Source organism: Scatophagus argus, chromosome 12 (genome assembly GCF_020382885.2).
Source record: "Scatophagus argus isolate fScaArg1 chromosome 12, fScaArg1.pri, whole genome shotgun sequence".
In the NCBI taxonomy this organism is placed as follows: Eukaryota; Metazoa; Chordata; class Actinopteri; family Scatophagidae; genus Scatophagus; species Scatophagus argus.
In genome coordinates, this window is record NC_058504.1 from 17,809,883 (window position 1) to 17,829,095 (window position 19,213).

Below are 19,213 nucleotides of genomic sequence, written 5' to 3' on the forward strand. Positions count from 1 at the left end.
GTAAGACAAAAGTATTTGCTGCAGTGACCCTGATCACCCCAGAGCACCCCAGCAATTTAGCTTTGCACTCCAACAGTATGACACTGTCACAATAGATTGCATACAAAATATATGCAAGTCATTCTTCTTCTTTGTCAAACCTGGTGCCTCTACTACCCACAATTCAACTCGGCTAATATAGCCTCAAGTCACTAACCTCTAGCATATGAAACAGGCTACAGAGGTCTTCTTTTTTCTCTCTGATGTTGGCCCCCCAGATTTTTTTTTTTTCATTTTCAGACTTACTGACTCAAGTGACGTCACTTGAGGCACATCACATTTTGATGATGTAAAATCAGTAGACATTCCTATGAAGAATGACACGGTTGCATTTTGGTCAGATTTTTTCCCTTAGTATATTCAAGAATTAAGACTTCATGACGCTATACACCGACTATGAGCAACATTGTCAAGTAAGTTGAAAGATTTGTTTAATGTAGTGGGATAAACTGGTAGTATACATTTAAAACAGAAATGCAACTTAAGTAGAATCACTTCTTGTAGTACATGTGTTAGGAGGATAAAAATCAAAAGGCATCATAAACTCAACTGTCTTGAACTGGAAATGAAACGACAACATAGATGGATCCAAATAATATACCACCAAAGTCCCCTAAATTGGGTGTTTTTAGGACTCGAAACAAGACCCAAAATAATCTCAATTGTGTTGGAGGCATGAGTGTGAGAACAAGGGGGATGGATACAAAGAGTCAGGCCGAGTGAAAGCTATCTGGCAGCAGAGCTTTCAGCAGTATGAGTATTGGAGAGAAGAGGCAGCGAGGGCAGAATTAGAGTGTGTAGGGAGAAGAGGAGCTGGAGGAAAGACATAATGGTGGGGGCAAAGCCAGAATGGAGTGAAGTGGAGTGAAGGACGGGAGGAGGAGGAGCTGAAGAGGAGAGTGAAAGGGAGAGTGGCATTAGGATAAGAGGGGGAAATAGGGCTGAGATCTGGGGAGAAAGGCTGCCGACAGAAAAAGAGGAAGTGTTACGGAGGGAGGCAGTGTGGAAAGGCGGAGTAATACTTTGTGTAAGATGAGTGGAGGCTGGAAAAGGCATGAGGATAGGAGGTAGGGGAAAGTGCAAGTCCAAAATGCCTCCTTATCATTAATATTGACCCTGTTTCTTCCCAACTCTTCTCTTCTGGTAAATGGGTTAAGAGGCACTAAAATGTAGACTGAGAACTAAAATCATGTATGCACGCAGCCAGAATCACACACGGTCCAACAAAGATTTACCTAGTTGCACCAAGCAACCACACGTGGCTGAAGTATTAATGACCTTGGTGCAGCCTGAGTGAGGCGTAAACAACCAAAGCAAAGGGGAAACGTGGCAGAATATGGGGATTAGGAGAGTTGCAAGAGCAGCAGAAGAGTTTGAGAATATTGACGTTAAAGCTGAGTGCAAAGAAACGATGGATAATGGATAACATTTCAAGGACTGGCTGATTCAAAATGCATTCTATGAAAAAATGCGCTGAAAAGGAATGCATGGGATCTTGGAGGAGGGCTTTTGCTTTTGATGTCTGTGTGCCTGCAAGACTCCAAGCGATTTTACTCGATATGTAGCATCCTAAAGAATGAATGGTGCCAATGATTTAATCGAATGCTTTGATGCCTGCCATCAAACTCTCTCACCCCTCCCCTCTCTCTGTCTCACTTTGTCGTCTTTACAGATTCAGTGCAAGAGTGCCCGCGCAATTGCCATGGTAACGGAGAGTGTAATTCTGGTGTGTGCCATTGCTTCCCAGGATTCCATGGCATGGACTGCTCCAAAGGTATTGGGCTGCTTACAAAATGTGTTTTTTATGTCCTAAAAGTCTACCTTTTCCACCGTCTAATTAGACTCGCAGGCAGGCACATTTCAGCACCATGCAAGCAAGTAGAGAGGATCAGGAACGGTAAGATGGCGCATGGCCTTAGGTGGAGCTGAGACAAGATGACTGATGATGAATGGCAGCCCCCCCAGCTAATGTCTCCCTGGCTCTGCGCTCACCTGGGATAGACAGCTTTGATGAATAGTTTAGTTACCTCTGCCTGTAATTACTCTTCATGCCATTGCCACTCCAGCCCCTTCACCACTCAATTCACTCTCCTGCACTGTGAAGTGTTGGTGGGCTTAGGCAGGTGTGTGTGTGTGTGCGTGTATGTGGATGGGCAGCATGGGTTTTCAGTCCTTCGAGAATGTCTAAAAACCCTGCTAATTGTTTTTCCTTTCTTCATGCAAAGGGTTTAATCTCTCCCCTTTCTTCCCTCTCTCCCCTCCTCCAGCGGCGTGCCCAGTGCTGTGCAGTGGCAACGGCCAATACGATAAGGGCTCCTGTGTGTGTTACAGTGGCTGGAAGGGACCCGAGTGTGATGTACCTATCACGCAGTGCATCGACCCTCTTTGCAGCGGCCACGGCACCTGCACCGACGGCAACTGTGTGTGCTCCATCGGCTACAAAGGGCAGAGCTGTGCAGAGGGTGAGAGGAGTCAGTGTTAATGGTGTGACGATGTAGCATGGTTTCATTTGTGCCATCTTTTCCTTTTTTTCCCTGCAATTGTGGGTTGTGACGGGTCAGAGTGATGATTTTGAATGAAACATTAATGTTTGCACAGCAAAAAACACATATCACACATCTACAAACAGACACACATTTCTTCTAACTCCACTCAGATAGCTCATTATAGCATATTTTACGCTGAGTGTCCTTTCCCTCCATATATACAGATGAAGTATGATACCACAGCTAAACACATCAGAGATTTTATTAAGGGATGAAATTGCTTCTATTGATCCTTGTTAAGAAGGATCAGCCCTCCACATTCTCTGTCATCACAAAGATAGAGAGCAAGAGCTAGAAAGAGAGGGATAAAAGATGGAGGGGAGTCAGGGTCGTGGTGAAAGGTGAATATGTATGAAGAAAGAGAGAATTGGGAAAGAAGGGAGAACAGAGACAACTGTGTGCCAAGGGTGAAGATGAAAAGAGGAAAAGAAAGACGGGGGAAGAAAGGAGTAGAGTGATAGACAGCAGAAGTCAAGACAGAGGGCCAGAGAACAAGGTCAGCATTTTCTCCTGCTCTTCATTTTTTTTCTCTCCATCTCCCTCTCATCCAGTTTTTTTCCCCTTCTCCTCTGGTCTCAAATCTGATATTCATCACAGCAGAGTCCCTCAAACAATTTACCTGGAGTGCCAGCGACATGAAAATCGATAACTGTGATCCGCCGTTTCTGCCAGGCAAACAGAAATGGAGCGCCGACGTTATGCGCAAGCACATGCTTTTTAAGAATGCATGTGTGTGTGTGTGTGTGGGTAAAGGGGTGTAGAGGGGGTCAGTGATGCCTGAGGAGGAGGGGAGGGATAAGAGAGGTGTCAAACAAAAAGGACGAGGAGAGAAAAGGAGGGAAAATGGGAGTGACTAGGGCTGAACAGTGAGAGAAGGCCAGAAGAGGGGTGGGTGGGCACTTTGCCTGGAGGAGGTAATTTGTCAAATTGGTTTTCACTCACCGCTTGGACTCAGAGCTGCCTGTCAACCTGGCAGACTGACAGTGTCACATTCTCCCCTATGTATTAGCACATACACACATACACACTAATGCATACACAAGCGCTCACACTGAATAATGAGCCAGTGTGGCTTGCTGCTCTTTCAGGCAGGAGCACATTCGCTACACTACCCTAATTATAGAATCAGCTATTGTGTGCTTTAATTGCCTTAGTAATATGTCTGGTAATATTTTTCTTTTATTTCATTATCTTTCTATGTACACAAAGAATGAAAATACATCTTGTCTCTTTCTTTTAAAAAGGTTTAATAATATATGATTTGTTTCAGTTTTAACATATCATTTTATAGCTTGTGTTGGTTTTCATTCAATTTTTCTCTGTATTTTTATTTTCACATGGGTGTACCTCTGACTTAATGCAGTGGATTGCCTGGATCCGACATGTTCCAACAATGGCATCTGTGTGAACGGGGAGTGCCACTGTAAGCCAGGCTGGGGAGGCCTCCACTGTGAGCTGCCGAGGGCCCAGTGCCCAGACCAGTGCCATGGCCACGGGGCGTTCATACCAGACACCGGGCTGTGCAGCTGTGACCCCAACTGGATGGGACCTGACTGCTCCATGGGTAAGCATGACTGCAGGGCTGGTTCATCTTCATGCGTGGCATAAAGGTGGACCCTGTCGTAGTTAGGAGAATAGGGCTACTGGCTACTCATTGTCCCACCATAATTTGTGGTCTCCTAGGATACATGGCTAATTAGTTTCCCCATTTTATTTCATACTATTTTGGCTTTCAAACTGTGTTTGCATGAATCCTACAAGCACACAAGCAATAAAATTTGCTGAGAAATAGGATGCAGCAACTGTTATAAGCTGAATTGATGCAAATAAGAACAAAATGTGCAAAGGTCTTTTACTGTCAAGGCAATATAAAATTATCGCTCTCAATAGACGGTCAGTGACAATGTGGTTATGACAGCTTTTTACCATAATGATGGCAAAACACGCCACTTTTATTCATACAGTAAATTTAATGGGCTGTACACAAAAGTAACATGTAGCATGTATAAAAGAATATAATAAATAATAAAAGTTGCAACAAAAAGGAGCAACAAGGAACATTTTAATAAAAATGAAAAATACCCACCCACAAACAGCACCAACAAACACCCTGCCCACTCGCACAGAGAAGCTAATTAAAAGCTTAAAAAACAGAAAAGGTTTTAATTGTAATTTTAAACAATACTGTTGTGACAGAGGCTGTTCTGAAGAAGAAGAAGACCAAAGTAAAAGCTTCCTCACCACAACTTAATTTTAAACAGAGCAGTATAGTTGGAAGAGCCGAGAGGTCTCATAGGACTGTAGTCAGCAAGCCTGTCAGAAATGCACTGGGGAACCAAACTATTATAGATTATTATTAGTATTTTGAAATTGACTCTGAATTTTCCTGGGAGCCCAATGAGGTGATTTTAGTGTCAGAGAGATAATGAGGCAATGAATATAATGAATGAGATAATTAAATGCCAATTCCAGATGTTTCTTAAACTTAACGACTACATTAATGTTGCAGGAGTGTTTGAACTGTGGAAAGTGACACATAGAGATAACCAAAGATGGAATAATGTCTGTATGGGGGTACAAGAGCAAAATGGAGGACGCCTGGAGTCACTTCCTGTGCGAGAGGCTTATAGTTCCCAGCTGTATCCCCCGTTGAAGTAAAAAAAGATGAGAGATACTGCTTGTAAAAAGTAGTTGAGTTCATGCTTAAGTGCCTTTCGTTTTTAATAAAACACTCAACTTCCCTGATCCTTTATGACAATAAAACAAAACTGTTAAGCTTGTACTGTAAGAGAAACAGCAACCCCTGCCATACCAACTGCGCAACTCTTCCCATCTCCGGATCACAAACAGAGCTCCGACATTTGTTTTGAGAGTAGCAATGCTTAACTTTAATAAAGACAACATTGTTCCACACTGCAGGATCCCTCAGCAAGAGTGCATCAAAACATCTGTACATACTACATTCCCCGCACCCCACGGGTCCTGAGTACACTAACAGGATTCTCACATCTCACCACATGCATCATCGCTGCCTGCAACATCTGAGCCTCACTAACAGTGACTGTAATGGAGGCTCTGGAAGTAAACACAGTCCTCACAATACTGCAATCAATGGTTTTCAATGAAGGTGTACAATGGAGAATTGTCTGTAGTGTAATGCGGATTTGATTGTTTCTGATTGTTTGATTGTGCAGCTTTGGGCACTTGCCAGGATAGTATGACGTTATTATTCATGTCACAATCAAAAGTAGTACAGATTTTTTTGGATTTTCTGAGGTTTCACTTTTAAACTCCAGTTTAAAAGTAAAAGTTTTTAAACACTCTGGTTTAAGATTCAGTGTTGTTCCACTTCTGTGGAGCACAAAATTGGAAAGATTCCCCAATCTCTGTATTAACATGATGACGTCTAAAACACTCATCTGTTCTTTTCTTGACCTGCAAGTCACCAAAGCAGAGCTTACGAGCAGACATATGGAAAGCAACAAAATACAAACATGCGTAAAACATCAACTTTTGAATCCAGAAATAATGCTGGTGACCCAGATCTTTCTCTCTTCCTCCAGAGGTGTGCTCAGTTGACTGTGGGACCCATGGAGTGTGTATGGGCGGAGCTTGCCGCTGTGAGGAAGGCTGGACAGGTGCAGGCTGTGATCAGCGTGTGTGCAATCCGCTCTGCATCAAACACGGAACCTGCAAGGACGGGAAGTGCCAGTGTCATCAGGGCTGGAACGGAGAGCACTGCACTATCGGTAAGCAACTCTGTCAATTTGTGTAGGCGCGCAGAGGTGTGTGTTTGATGCATGTCAACAGGTCGGAGTGCACAAAAATACCAGCACCCAGTCAGACTGAGCTGGTAGCCCCTTTCCACTTTGTTAAACGAAAATGGAAAACAGAAGGGAGACAAAAGGAAGACTTTGGGGAATTTGAAGATGGGGGCTGAGGTAAGAAGTGGGCGAACCGAGAGAAAGGGAGCAAACTTCGGGTGGAAGGGGGGGGTTACAAAAGAACATGATTTAGCTGTTTTTAGGTTGCCTCTCAAGTGGAGACCCCAGGAGTCTTAGTTACTGTGGTCTTTGAAACACTAAAGTTATGTGATCAAAGGTAAAACTCTTCACCTCACTGTGATCAAAAAATATCTCTCTCACGTTGTTTGTGTGTGTGTACGTGTGCGTGCATGCTCCCAGTTGTGCCTGTGTGTGTGAGTGTGACTTTTTATGTCAGTCAATCACTGTCTCATATTGACATCACTGTCATTTTGGATGGATGAGTGCCAGAATCCTTTGATTCACCCACAGTGCTTTGAGACACAAAGTCTCATCTTCCTGTCACCACAAGCACTGCGATTGCAATCTGATACACACACAAACAAACACCGATAACACACAGGCAGCAATGCACATATGCACATACACATGCACGCACGCCAACGCATACATACGCACAGGGGAATAACAGTTTATGATCTCGCTGTTTCCCCCATCAGAAAGTAGGGCAGCTTTGACTGCAGCATCAGCCCAAGATAAAAGAGTTGTCAGGCCTCAGCTTGGCGCTAAGTACACTTCACTAGCACCAGACACTCTCAGAGTTAGCTTACCTCAGCTTGGCTGTTGTTCATTTCAGCTCTGCATGATGTTGCTTGCATTTATATATATATATATATAAAAATACTCTCCCCATTTCTTACCTTTTGCACGTTTTCTCCCACTGCAGACCATGGGAGCATGGTTGACAAAGCAGGTACCGTATCTGACTCTGGTGTTTTGTTTCTTAGCCTGTGGTGGTAGAAGCTAGCTGCTGCATTTGTGGGTTTTGGCCTGGCTTGGCTCTGTAGACTCTGTGGTGCTACCTGTCTGTAGATTAGGGCGCCAGCCTCAATGATAACTCCCTACATGTAACACACTCCCATTTACAGCAGTGTGCTGCAGCAGGGGTTCGCTGTCATTGAGTCTCGATGTGTTGTGGGGTACTGTAGAGCCTAGTGTGGTACCAGCAGTGTTGAGGGGCTGTGCTGTGAATGTGTGAATGTGCATGCGTGTGAATGTGTTCTTCCTCATTTTTCCAGTGTGGAAATACAAACACATAACTCTGCTCAGGTAGTCTAGTCATGTATTGTGTAAATACAGCTGCTTCACATGAGAAGAAAATAATGAAAGCCGTAAAGAACTTTTAAGGTAATTGGTGAATTTCATAGGCCACTGATGCGAGGCTTTAATGTGGTGTCAAAAAACACAGAGCTGTTGGAGTTTGTGTGTGTTTACATTTGGGTATTTGTGGCAACAGTCGCACCCACGGTAGAGTGGCTAATAAATTTATTTTGTATGCACATGTGTGTTCAAATGTGCTTGTGTGACTCAGTGAGCATCAAGTATTAATTCCAGATTTTCTATCTTTTCATCAAACCCATCCCCTCACTATAAAAAAAAACATTTTAGTCAGGTCGTGCAAAGATAAACAGAATCATGACTAAGGTTAAGACATTGGCACAAACAGAGAGAGTGCAGGTCTGGGGTGAGTTGTCTCACACACACACACACACACACACACACACACAGCAAGAATACTTAATAGATAGCCCTGCAGTTGAACCTCTGCCGGAGCAGCACTGATTGCCTGACAGTACAGGTCCCCGGAGCACCGTTGAGATTGTCCTCTCACCCTCTACACTTAATGGAATAGCTCTCATTGTTTTATGAAGAGGCAGCCCAGAGAAAAAAAAAGGTAAATCACAGTGTTAAAGAGGGAGCAAGAAAGAGAGGGTGAGTAAAGGACAGAAGAAGACAAAGGGACGCAGAGAGACAAGTCAAGGAACATGTGCGGTAAAGCGATGAATGTAATGTCTAAGGTAGCTTATGAAGAATTGGAGGGGTAGATGAGCAGAGGTTTATTTGCGATAGTCCAGGGTTATCTGCTTCATTTATAAGGAGTGGTCTTAGGTTTATGCCTGTGACCTTTACGTCATGACCTTTAGAGGAAGTATAGCTGGGGGACATGGGGAATGGAGAGAATGCTTGAACTTTTTTAGCACAAAGTCTTGACTCCGTCTCTTTTATGCACTTTGTTCTCATCCTTTTTGTCTCTTTTTTCTATCACTGTCTGTCTCTCACTCTGTCTTTCTCACTTCCTCCTTGGAGTTTTACACAGTATCTTTCTCTATCCAGTCATATACCCCCCAACACCCACACACACCACACACCACACACCACACAAAACTATGTGTGGGCTGACCCATAACCCAAGGCAATTACTTCTTCTTTTTAAGGGTATTTCATCAGAGTCCAACTACATTAGTGGGGAGGGTAGACTTAATAGTTTCTGAAATCCCACTTTATTCTAGTTAGTATGAGGGGGTATCGACTGGGCGCTGGCATTAAAGAGAGAGGAGCCTTGTGCCGGCCTGCCCAGGCAAGCCGATCAATGCCCGCTATGGATTGTCCTGTCCGGGTGCTTCATAAGTATTTGGCTGCTTTAAATGGCAACTCCATTTAACAGGCAATCACTGCTAACTGCCTTTGTTCCCTGAGCTCAATACTTGGGGACAATCTATTCCAGCCTGACTGTTAATACAGTGTCATGAGCAGTCCCCTGATGCAGAAAATGGTAATAATTAAAGATAAAAACCTTTGATTTGATTCCGCTTGTTGAGCTGAAAAACGTGGTTAAGCTTCTCTGCCCCCTCCCACCCCACCCTCTTCTTGAGAATGTGAACAAAATGGCACACTGTCTTTCCCAAAGTCCTTTGTTGACTTTCCCTCATCGGTTGGTGCTTGAGACACATGATAAAATGCCAATCGGGGTGAAATGCCTGTTAATTTAGCTGCTGCCACGGTTTAGATTGCACTATTTGTATTCATAATGCATGCCTTTATTGATGCAGCGATTTGTTAGAGGGCGAAATCCTACAGTGCAACTTGAGTGAAAATATGTTCATTAATCTACTGAGCAGGACTCAATGAAAAGCATTTCATATTCATAATCTCTTACTGGGTTATTTTGTCCTTCCTCACTCTGTGTCGGCTCACTACTACTGGGTGGGAAATGTCAGGTCATATCTCTAGGGTGCGTCGTGCTGGGTGTGTGTGTGAGTAAGTGCCTGCACGTATTGTTTTATCAGTCAACCCTGTCTTTGCTTCCATCTCCCGTGGGTAGACTTAAGAGTGTCGCATCCTGCTCCCTCATCTATTGAAGAGGAAATCATTGTGACAAGTTTGTTTGGGGCTCTTTGTGCTGCTGGAGAAAACATTGTCATTGTGTGTCATCATGCCTTTTTTCCTCTCTCCATGATAGATTATAATGTCGCAAACACGCAGTCTCGTGTTCAAGTTAGGGTATGATTTAGAGCGATACGAGAAAATACTAAGACAGGCCAGGAGTTTAAAGTCCTTCTTGAAGACATTGATGGGCAACGTTGTCTCAGCATGCAACTATCAAATGGAATTTAAAATGTCATTCTGTGCTTTCTTGCCATTTAGCAGATGTTCTTATTTGGTCCCAGTTTAGGGAATTGTTTTGATATTGGAGTAATCTTGAGATTTTGGGAGATACATGTATCTAGTTTCTTTCTGACGGTTAGATGAAAGGACTGATTCTCCTCTTATGTCTGTCTATTCCATATGAAGCTAGAGCTACATGCAAATTAGTCTAGCTTAGCATAAAGGCTGGAAACAGGGACACAGAGCTAACCCAGCTTTGTCCAAAGTGTGGAAATGAAAAATTAGTCTTATGGGAGGTTATTTTCAGGACTTTTTCTCGGCTTTGGACAGTAACTTCGTGGAATCTCTGCTGGCTGCATAACAACCACACAGTGACAACAGGATTCCAGGAAGTCACTGTTCCAGCTAAGAAATAGTCCCACACATCCCCCCGTGAATCCACATGTTTTCATTTTTTTTTTTTTTTGTACAGATTAAATGAGCAAGATATAACATGTGAGCATATGAAGTTGAGGTTAGACCCGAGCTTACTGTTTCCAGTCTATTTTAAGCTAAGCTAATCGAATGTTGGCTTAAATACAGATGGAGTGGTTATCAATCTCATCAGTTTCATTTCTTTACAAGTACAACCAACCACCCATCACTTGATATTAAATGGGACAGTCTGGTACTGCACTCTGCAATTGCAAATTTCCCAATCCAGATTGCTTTAAAATTTCTGCCTTTTCTTGTTTTAATTTCACTCTTGAGCTGAAGGTGGCCTTGCTATGCTAGTTACAGAACTTTGTTGGCTCCAGGGCCTTAGATTGTGGTCGGGGTTTTTAAAGTGATGGTTTATTAGTTCATAGACTGCCATTGCATAGACACATGGATACACATATACACATATCCATGCACACACACACACATTCATTCGAACTTAATCTCATTTTCTCATGAGAAAGCGTTACGCTCAGACCATCAGAATTCCATTACCTACGCTGAATCATAAGTAAGAGAGAGAGGGAGAGAGCGATGATCAGGTTGGGCTCCATCAAGTAAGTGCTCTATCCACTTTTGCCCACACATACACACATGTTATCAGCCTTACTCATGTTGTATAGACACACAGACGAGAAGCTATGCATGAGAACTGACCTGCTCAATTAGATTGATCATTGTACAGTCAATACTTACAGTGTGCTACAATCTGGTTATTAAATTGAGTGAGAATCATTGGTCTATCATAACCATATGAGCATGTATGTATGTGCGTGTGTGTGAGTGGACACATATGTACATAAAATTGTGTGTTTTCATCTGTGTATCACTGATGATGAAAGCCAAGAGTCACCCTGCTTTTCTCCCATCATCCTTCCCCCTTTTTCATTTGTGCTCACCTTCCCCCCCCCCCCCCCCTCTCCTCTCCTCCCCTCTCCTTTCCTCACAGACGGCTGTCCTAACTTATGTAATGGGAATGGCCAGTGCACCATGGGACAGCAAAGTTGGCATTGTGAATGCCAGACAGGCTGGAGGGGCCCTGGCTGCAGTGTTGCAATGGAGACCTCCTGCGCTGACAATAAGGACAACGAAGGAGGTGAATTGGGAGGAGCTGGAGAAAAATTTAGGGTAGAACCCTTTTAAGTGCAGCCCGAACTAAGAATGCTTCTTGTAAAAAAAAAATAAACAAATAAATAATGCTTGTGAAAGTAATTAAGGATTGTAGAGAATAATAATGAATTAAATCATAAAATAGAAGTCGCATGAGAAGAGCCGTCCACTGCAAACACCAAAATTAAACTTTGCTCCTTGAGAGAATCAAAGATTACCAAAATATTAAATCAGGAGGAAGCAGGAAGTAGATACAGCTTTTTTCATTCCTTGCTGCTCTTACAGCACAACCTCATCACTGCTCTTTTTTTCTACATCTCAGATGGACTAACAGACTGCATGGACCCAGACTGCTGCATCCAGAGTCCCTGTCAGAACAGTCCACTGTGTCGGGGCTCCAGGGACCCTCTCCAGGTCATCCAGCAAACCCCAGTGTCCCAGTCCCGTGTCCGTTCCTTCTACGACCGTGTCAAGATGCTTGTGGGGCGGGACAGCACCCATATCCTGCCCGGAGAAAACCCGTTCAACTCCAGGTAAAGCAGGAAAACACACGAATAGAGGCTATAGTCAAATATTATTAGTATTCACTGCAACAGTGACATCCCAGACAACCAGGTACTTTGACACTCTGATATCCAAACACACTCCTCTGACCCATCATATATCTCTACTAGATATTTTGACCCACAAGCTAATGTGTTTATAAATTCATGCAAGTGCATGAGTGTAGCATGAGTCATCAAAAAATCACAGACACTTATTAATAATAAAAAATGCTTTTTTGGAGAAAAAAATCCAATTAATACAGGAATGCAAGATAAAAGTTAGGAAAATGTGTTTTTTATTACACAGTGTCCTTCGTGTTCATCATTTAGATGTAGACTTTACCTGCTGCTTTTTCATTCATTCATGTTTGCCAAAATGAAATGATTGTACATGTCTATGAGGTTGCATGTTAAGAGAGTATCACCACTTTGATGTTCTTAGGTTTGACATTTATGTGAATAAATGCTTGCCATGAAAAACATCCTAACTCACACAAATATCAAATAGACTTCAGAATGGTTCACAGAGCCAGCCAAGATCTTAACGAATCCCAAAGCCAGAACAGACCAAGCCAAGATTCCCTGTGGATTTAGTAGAGCTGTGAAACTTAGTCCATGGTGCTGATTCTTGTCTGCATATATTTACACAAGCCGACTTCAAATATTTCAAAGGAAATAACTCATCAAAGTGATGATATGCTGTGATGATATTGTTTAAATATTATTCTGTGTATTAGTTTACTGTGGTGCAGCCACATGCGCACACACTGTCACACACATTCATACACACATATCCATCTACATTGTCATGCTTTGTTTACATGATTGACGTGAGCTAATGTAGATGGCGGGGGTTGCTGATTGCTTCTAATTAATGAGTGGTGGAAGACCAAAGCAATAAATGAATGGGCAAATTGGATGATTGAAAGATGGTGAGATTAATCAAACCAGATGATTGATGGTTTGGAAGGTTGGGTTGATAGATTGACTTTCACTGCCTCACTCTGTATGCTCTGTCTTCTTGCAGTTTGGCATCTCTGATCCGGGGTCAGGTGTTGACTACAGATGGAACCCCTCTGGTGGGGGTGAACGTGTCTTTTGTCAACTATCCCCACTATGGATACACGCTGACACGGCAGGATGGAATGTATGTACAACAGTTACCCAGCACTCTTTGCTGAATCTCTGAAACTACTTCACCACATAGACTGTATTATTAGATTAGGTAAAATTAGATTAGATTAGATTAGATTAGATTAGATTAGATTAGATTAGATTAGATTAGAAAACTAAAATGATCCCATGAGGAAAATAGGCTGTTGCAACCAACAGTAATTAGATAAAGCAAAGGAAGGTGGTTTCAAACAAGAACAGAGTAAATGTATTTACAAGAACAACACAGCAGAGAATTAAAACACTGTAGTCTCCTAATTGAAAATATATTAATAAAAGACATAACTGAAATGAAACCAATTGGAAAAATGTGCAAGAAATAAACACTAATATAATATATTGAACCAGTCAAGTGCTTGAGAACAATTTCTAGAAATACGACTTGTTTTGATAATTGATAATAATTGATAAAGTTTCATGTTAGGTGTAATTGAATAAGGGCCATCAAAGAAAAAAATGAAATTCTAACTTAATCATTTGCTTTAAAAGCCACTTTCTGTGCACATGTGGTTAACTCACCTAACATATTTTTCTATTTCTTCTGCAGGAATTCCAGTTTCTGGGGCAGTTTTAAGCTGCTTTAATTTGACTTTTCAGTCCAATTTTGCCCTACAAGTCATACTGAATTTAAGTCTGTCATGCTCTGTAACACGCTATTTCAAAATCAGATTCATTGGTTCTTGAGACTGATCTCCACTCATTAAATGTGCAGTTTCTGTGTTTCCTGTCTCAGGTTCTTTAAGCATTCCTTTCCTCCTCTCACCAATGCCTTTTTTACAGCTTTTTCTCCCAGATAGGCCAAGTTGAGGTTGAAACACCTGAACTTCTAGTAACATTTAATTGACTTTGTATTTCAGGGGCAGTTACTCACCAGTTTCACAGACTTGTGACTTGAATGAACATGTTCTGATGTCCCTGCCTGACCTTGTTTAGTTTTAATGAGTGCTGTTTTCTTCCAGCTTCCTGGCCACAGCAATGTCAGACATTTACAAAGCTCGTTCTGTTTGTCATAGGAAATGTGTGTATGGCACCCATTTCTATACTAATCAATAACACATAGCTGTTGAATATAATTTGGTGAACAAAGGTTAAAAAAGGAAAACATCTTGTGAAATCTCTTCTAACATTTTTTTTCTTTTTTGATATTTCAGACTTTTAACTTTGATCAACACAGCCTGTCTAGACATGTATGTTGTAAAAGACTGCATTTATTCCAGGTGTTTTTTGATTGATGAATTATTCCTAAAGCAGTGGAGTAAATATTATATGAGAAGAAACAATGAGACATGAGTCCAAATAACAGTCCACCACAGCACTCCCCATCTGTACCTCATTCCCATCCTCTTCTCACAAACCTCTCCAGGTTTGACCTGATAGCTAACGGTGGTGCGTCACTGACTCTGCGATTCGAGCGCGCCCCGTTCCTGAGCCAGGAGCGCACCGTGTGGCTGCCCTGGAGCCAGTTTTATGCTATGGACACTCTGGTGCTTAAGACAGAAGAGAACACGATCCCGGGCTGTGACCTGAGCGGCTTCGTCAGGCCTGACCCTCTTGTGATTGCATCCCCTCTCTCCTCCTTCTTCAGCTCCAAGCCAGGGGAGAAACCCATCATACCGGAGACACAGGTGCAGTACCACTGACCTCTGGCTGCCGGTTAATCTCCTTTCTGGTTCCCTCGTTCTCTTTCCACTCTCCTGTCTCCTATCTCTGGTAGCTCACTTTCTCCTTTCGCTCCCATAGCTGCCCCCCATCTGTTCCCTCTTTCACTATTTCTTTATTTCTTCCATTGTTTTCTTCCCTTTTTTGTCCTTCAGCCGTCAGTGGAAGCGTGACCCCCATTACTTTCTCTCTCTCTAATCCCTCCTAATCCCTCTCTCCTGTCATCTCCTCTCTTTGTCTTCCAGGTGCTGCATGAGCAGATCGAGGTGCCTGGCACAAGTCTAAAGCTGTGCTACCTAAGCTCCAGGACTCAGGGTTACCGCTCGCTGCTCAAGGTGACCATGACTCCAGCTGTGGTGTCCATGGGCCTGCTGAAGGTTCACCTGATGGTAGCAGTGGAGGGCCACCTCTTCCAGAAGTGGTTCCATGCCTCACCCAATTTAGCCTACACCTACATCTGGGATAAGACCGATGCATATGGGCAAAGGGTCTACGGACTTTCTGAAGCTGTTGGTGAGTGGAAGGGATGAATGGAAGACAAGTTGTGTTGGACAGTAACTTGTGTTTCGAAGCTTTACGAGTGTGGCAACACTAGCTATGACAAAGGAAGAGAGTGCTAATCAGGGAGCCTGAAGGAGAGATAATACACCAGAAATCCAGCCTCCATCCACTACGCAGTACAGCCACAGTTAAGTCCTTTTTTTCATGCATCTGTTTTTCATGGAAGCCGCGTGTGGTTCGGTCGGCCAGGCGTAACTGTGGGGAAGGGTTATTAGCCATCAGGGTGAGTTAGCAGTTAGCTACTGGAGCAGCAAGCAGGAGTCCAGGGGGGCCTCAGTGCTATTACATTCTGCTGTCACAGTCGCTCACAGATGCTGTCAGGCAAACACTGCTGTCAGGCCACAGATGCAGTGGACATCTGGGGCTTCAGCGTGGACTAAAATCATGAGGGGCATACTGTTTGGGAAAAAACATTCACTCAAAGGTCCCATAGTTCCAGAAAGTGACTGTAATTTTACATTTCTCAAAGAATATAAAGCAAATACAAGGTTTACGATTAAGTTATGTTTTGGCAACCGTCAAAACGGATGCAGGTATACCACATTACTGTTTGCAGTGGAGCTGAAGAGGTGCTGGCAACACTTGATGTGTTAAAACGCTTTTCCTTTGAACAAGTAAGAACACACAAGCACACAAAAGCTTTCACACAAACAAAATATAAGCACACAAGACTCTACACTCTGCACTCAACATATCTATATCATATCAACTAATTTTCTTTCTTTACAACCTTACAACATCCAGCCAAATTAGCTGAGACTCTGTCAACAGATGTACAGGATTGAGGCTCATTGTTTCCACCAGCAGATTTTACACCCAGGCAACCTGTAGGTTTAAAGGTCCACCGGGCAATCTATCCAATTAACAAGGTTTTTAATTGATTTAGAAGCATGTGAGAGTTAGTTAGGTGTGAGAGCAGATTTTGGTTCAGGTGCTAACTAGCTTCTCTGTGCATCACACATTTCACTACTTAAAGGAAGTTATGCTCTGATAAAGTTTTGTATAGCCTCTCTTCCTTTGTTGCCTAGCTGTCTTTCATGTTTTTGTATTCTCTGTTTGATTCCATTTGTTTTTTCATCACCTCTTTTTCTTTATTTCTCCCACCTCTACCCTCTCTTTTATATAGTATCTGTGGGCTATGAGTATGAGTCCTGTGCCAGTCTCATCCTCTGGGAGAAGAGGACAGCAATTCTGCAAGGCTACGAACTGGATCCCACAAGTCTGGGTGGCTGGTCACTCGACAAGCATCATATACTAAACACACGCAGTGGTACGTATTTTCCCTTATGTTCCATCACAAGTGAGCACAGGCGTTTCTCTTTCTACCTTCTAGTTTATATTTAGCCAGTTCCCCATGTGTAGCAGGTTTACAGAACTCTATATCTCACAAAGCTCGCTATTGTCTTGGGGAGTGTCTAGACGCTGTGCTTCCTGTTGTTGGTGTTGCCAGGCACATCTTTTTACCTGTCAGTGAGGATTTTCACAGCTTTTATTGTCTCACCTAATTTGACTCACTCATCCATTACACCGGTGCTACCAAGTAAACATGTGCATTGACCAATCAGCAGCAGTTATGGAATAGAGGTGGGGGGTCAGGATGTTGGGGTTAGAGGTACATTTTCCAGAAACTGATTCTCTGTGGTAGTGGATGAGGGGGAGTCATTCTTGTGGCATCGTCTACTATGCCATTATCTACACTCTGTACTGTAAAAATTTTGAATTATAAATGAGCTGACACACTGATGTTCTCCTGGTGTCTCAGTCAAAGTACTACTGCAATGGCCCCAGTTGTAGAGTTACCCTCCATTGCCCTCATCACCTAAGCATTACAGTGATGTTTTTCCTGAAAATTATGAAATGCTAAACTGTTTCAGCCACAGAGGCAGCAAGGCTAAAAATAAAAGGTTATAAACTAGTTGTATTAACTGTTTCAACTCAGAACAAAAATTCTCTAAATTAAATAATGCCATCCTCTCTCCTGTCTAGGCATCCTTCACAAGGGAAGTGGTGAGAACATCTTTGTGACAGAGCAGCCCCCAGTTATCACCAGTATTATGGGAAACGGCCGGAGACGCAGTATCTCTTGCCCCAGCTGTAATGGCCTAGCAGATGGCAACAAACTGCTGGCACCGGTTGCCTTAGCAATGGGAATCGATGGCAGCCTCTATGTCGGGGATCTCAACTTTGTACGCAGGGTTTACCCATCTATGAACACAACTGGCATCCTGGAACTAAGGTAAAACACCAAATCAGTTTTGAAAAGCAGAGAAGAGAACAAAGTAAAAGCTAAATCTATTAGAAAGCAGGTTGGGATTTACAGGTTTTGTGATGTAGAAAAAATACTGATAGATACAAGAAAGGCTAGGTTGATTAAAACTAAGTTGAAAGAGGAACAAGAGGAGGAAAGGCCAGATGTTTTCTGTACAGAGAACATGTAGGATTGCATCCTCCCTTGAAACAGGAAAAATAAGGTGAGACACTGGGGACTGCAAGATTGAAGTAGAATTATACACTGTACCAGACTCCATTTCTCCAGGGTGTTTTTACCCATGGTTAAATTTTGTTGTTCACACCACCAGCCAACTTTGTATTGACCTGTGTAGGTCTCTCCACAGACTGTGTGAATTAACATTTGTTTTGTTGTGCTTTTATTTCATTTTCGCTCTTGAAGGAACAAAGATTTCAGACATAGGTAAGATCTTATGATGATAAATCAAAGGTTTTTAGTGTACATTCTGGCAACAACGGCACTTAAAACCTTCTTAGTAAGCTATTCATTAACATAATAATCATGTCTTTTTTTTCTGTCATCACAGCAATAACCCAACCCATAAGTACTTCCTGGCAGTGGATCCAGTAACTGGGGCTTTGTTCATCTCCGACACCAACTCCCGCAGAATTTACCGTGTTCGTTCATTAACGGGAGGACGCCTGCTGTCGGACAATGCAGAGGTGGTTGCTGGGACAGGGGAGCAGTGCCTGCCCTTTGATGAACGCTGCGGTGATGGCGGCAAAGCCACTGAAGCTACGCTTATGAGCCCCAAAGGTGAGCCACTGACAAAAACTCAACATTTTTGATAACTTAATAATCCTTGTAGGAAAATTTGAAGCAAAATGTTACTGTTCTATGACTTCTAAAATGTGATGGCTTACTGCGTTTCTTTTAATTGAGTTGAATGTCTTTGAACTGATGTTCTGATGAAAGAAAACAGTTTTCACCTTGGGCTGTGGGAAATTGCAATAGGCATTTTATTTTATTTGATGATTATTTTATTTCTTAATGAAACTAATCATTATTCACAGCTGTGGGGCAGTTTAATTAGTTGTTCCAGTCACCTGTATATTTTGTCATGAATAGAGAACCGCGATTTAAGTATCATAGTTTGTTGCATTTAGTTCTTTAGATGAATGAAAATAACTACTAAAACTGCCTTCATATTTTTCTTTTTCAAAGGTGTGTTTTCTCCATCAAAGCCATAGTAAGGCCATCATGTGCGGTTTAGTGCACAAGACATATAAATTGAAGGTGCCTTAAATTTTCCTTTATCAGATTTTTGCACTGCGCCCTTCTTGTGACTCAACTAAAGCAGGACAGAGACAGAAGGAGGTTATAAACCAGGCTAATGGTAAACTTATTAATGGAATTATTTTTGGGGATCATTGGATGTTA

At 42.5% G+C, this 19,213-nt stretch overlaps 1 protein-coding gene across 2 annotated transcripts in view; it reads left to right on the forward strand.

Moving 5' to 3' along the window:
- tenm2a (teneurin transmembrane protein 2a) overlaps positions 1–19,213 on the forward strand; it is a 62,953-nt gene that overhangs the window by 31,709 nt on the left and 12,031 nt on the right. The window contains exons 7-19 of one of the 2 annotated variants that reach the window (XM_046405808.1): positions 1,712–1,813; positions 2,307–2,501; positions 3,949–4,149; positions 6,149–6,334; positions 11,445–11,591; positions 11,928–12,138; positions 13,178–13,297; positions 14,687–14,948; positions 15,228–15,495; positions 16,670–16,813; positions 17,530–17,779; positions 18,215–18,235; positions 18,360–18,589. In XM_046405808.1, coding sequence (XP_046261764.1) covers positions 1,712–1,813; positions 2,307–2,501; positions 3,949–4,149; positions 6,149–6,334; positions 11,445–11,591; positions 11,928–12,138; positions 13,178–13,297; positions 14,687–14,948; positions 15,228–15,495; positions 16,670–16,813; positions 17,530–17,779; positions 18,215–18,235; positions 18,360–18,589 — 2,337 coding nt within the window. Of the gene's footprint in view, positions 1–1,711; positions 1,814–2,306; positions 2,502–3,948; positions 4,150–6,148; positions 6,335–11,444; positions 11,592–11,927; positions 12,139–13,177; positions 13,298–14,686; positions 14,949–15,227; positions 15,496–16,669; positions 16,814–17,529; positions 17,780–18,214; positions 18,236–18,359; positions 18,590–19,213 lie in introns of those variants that run through there. The other variant, XM_046405809.1, reaches the window with a different exon arrangement.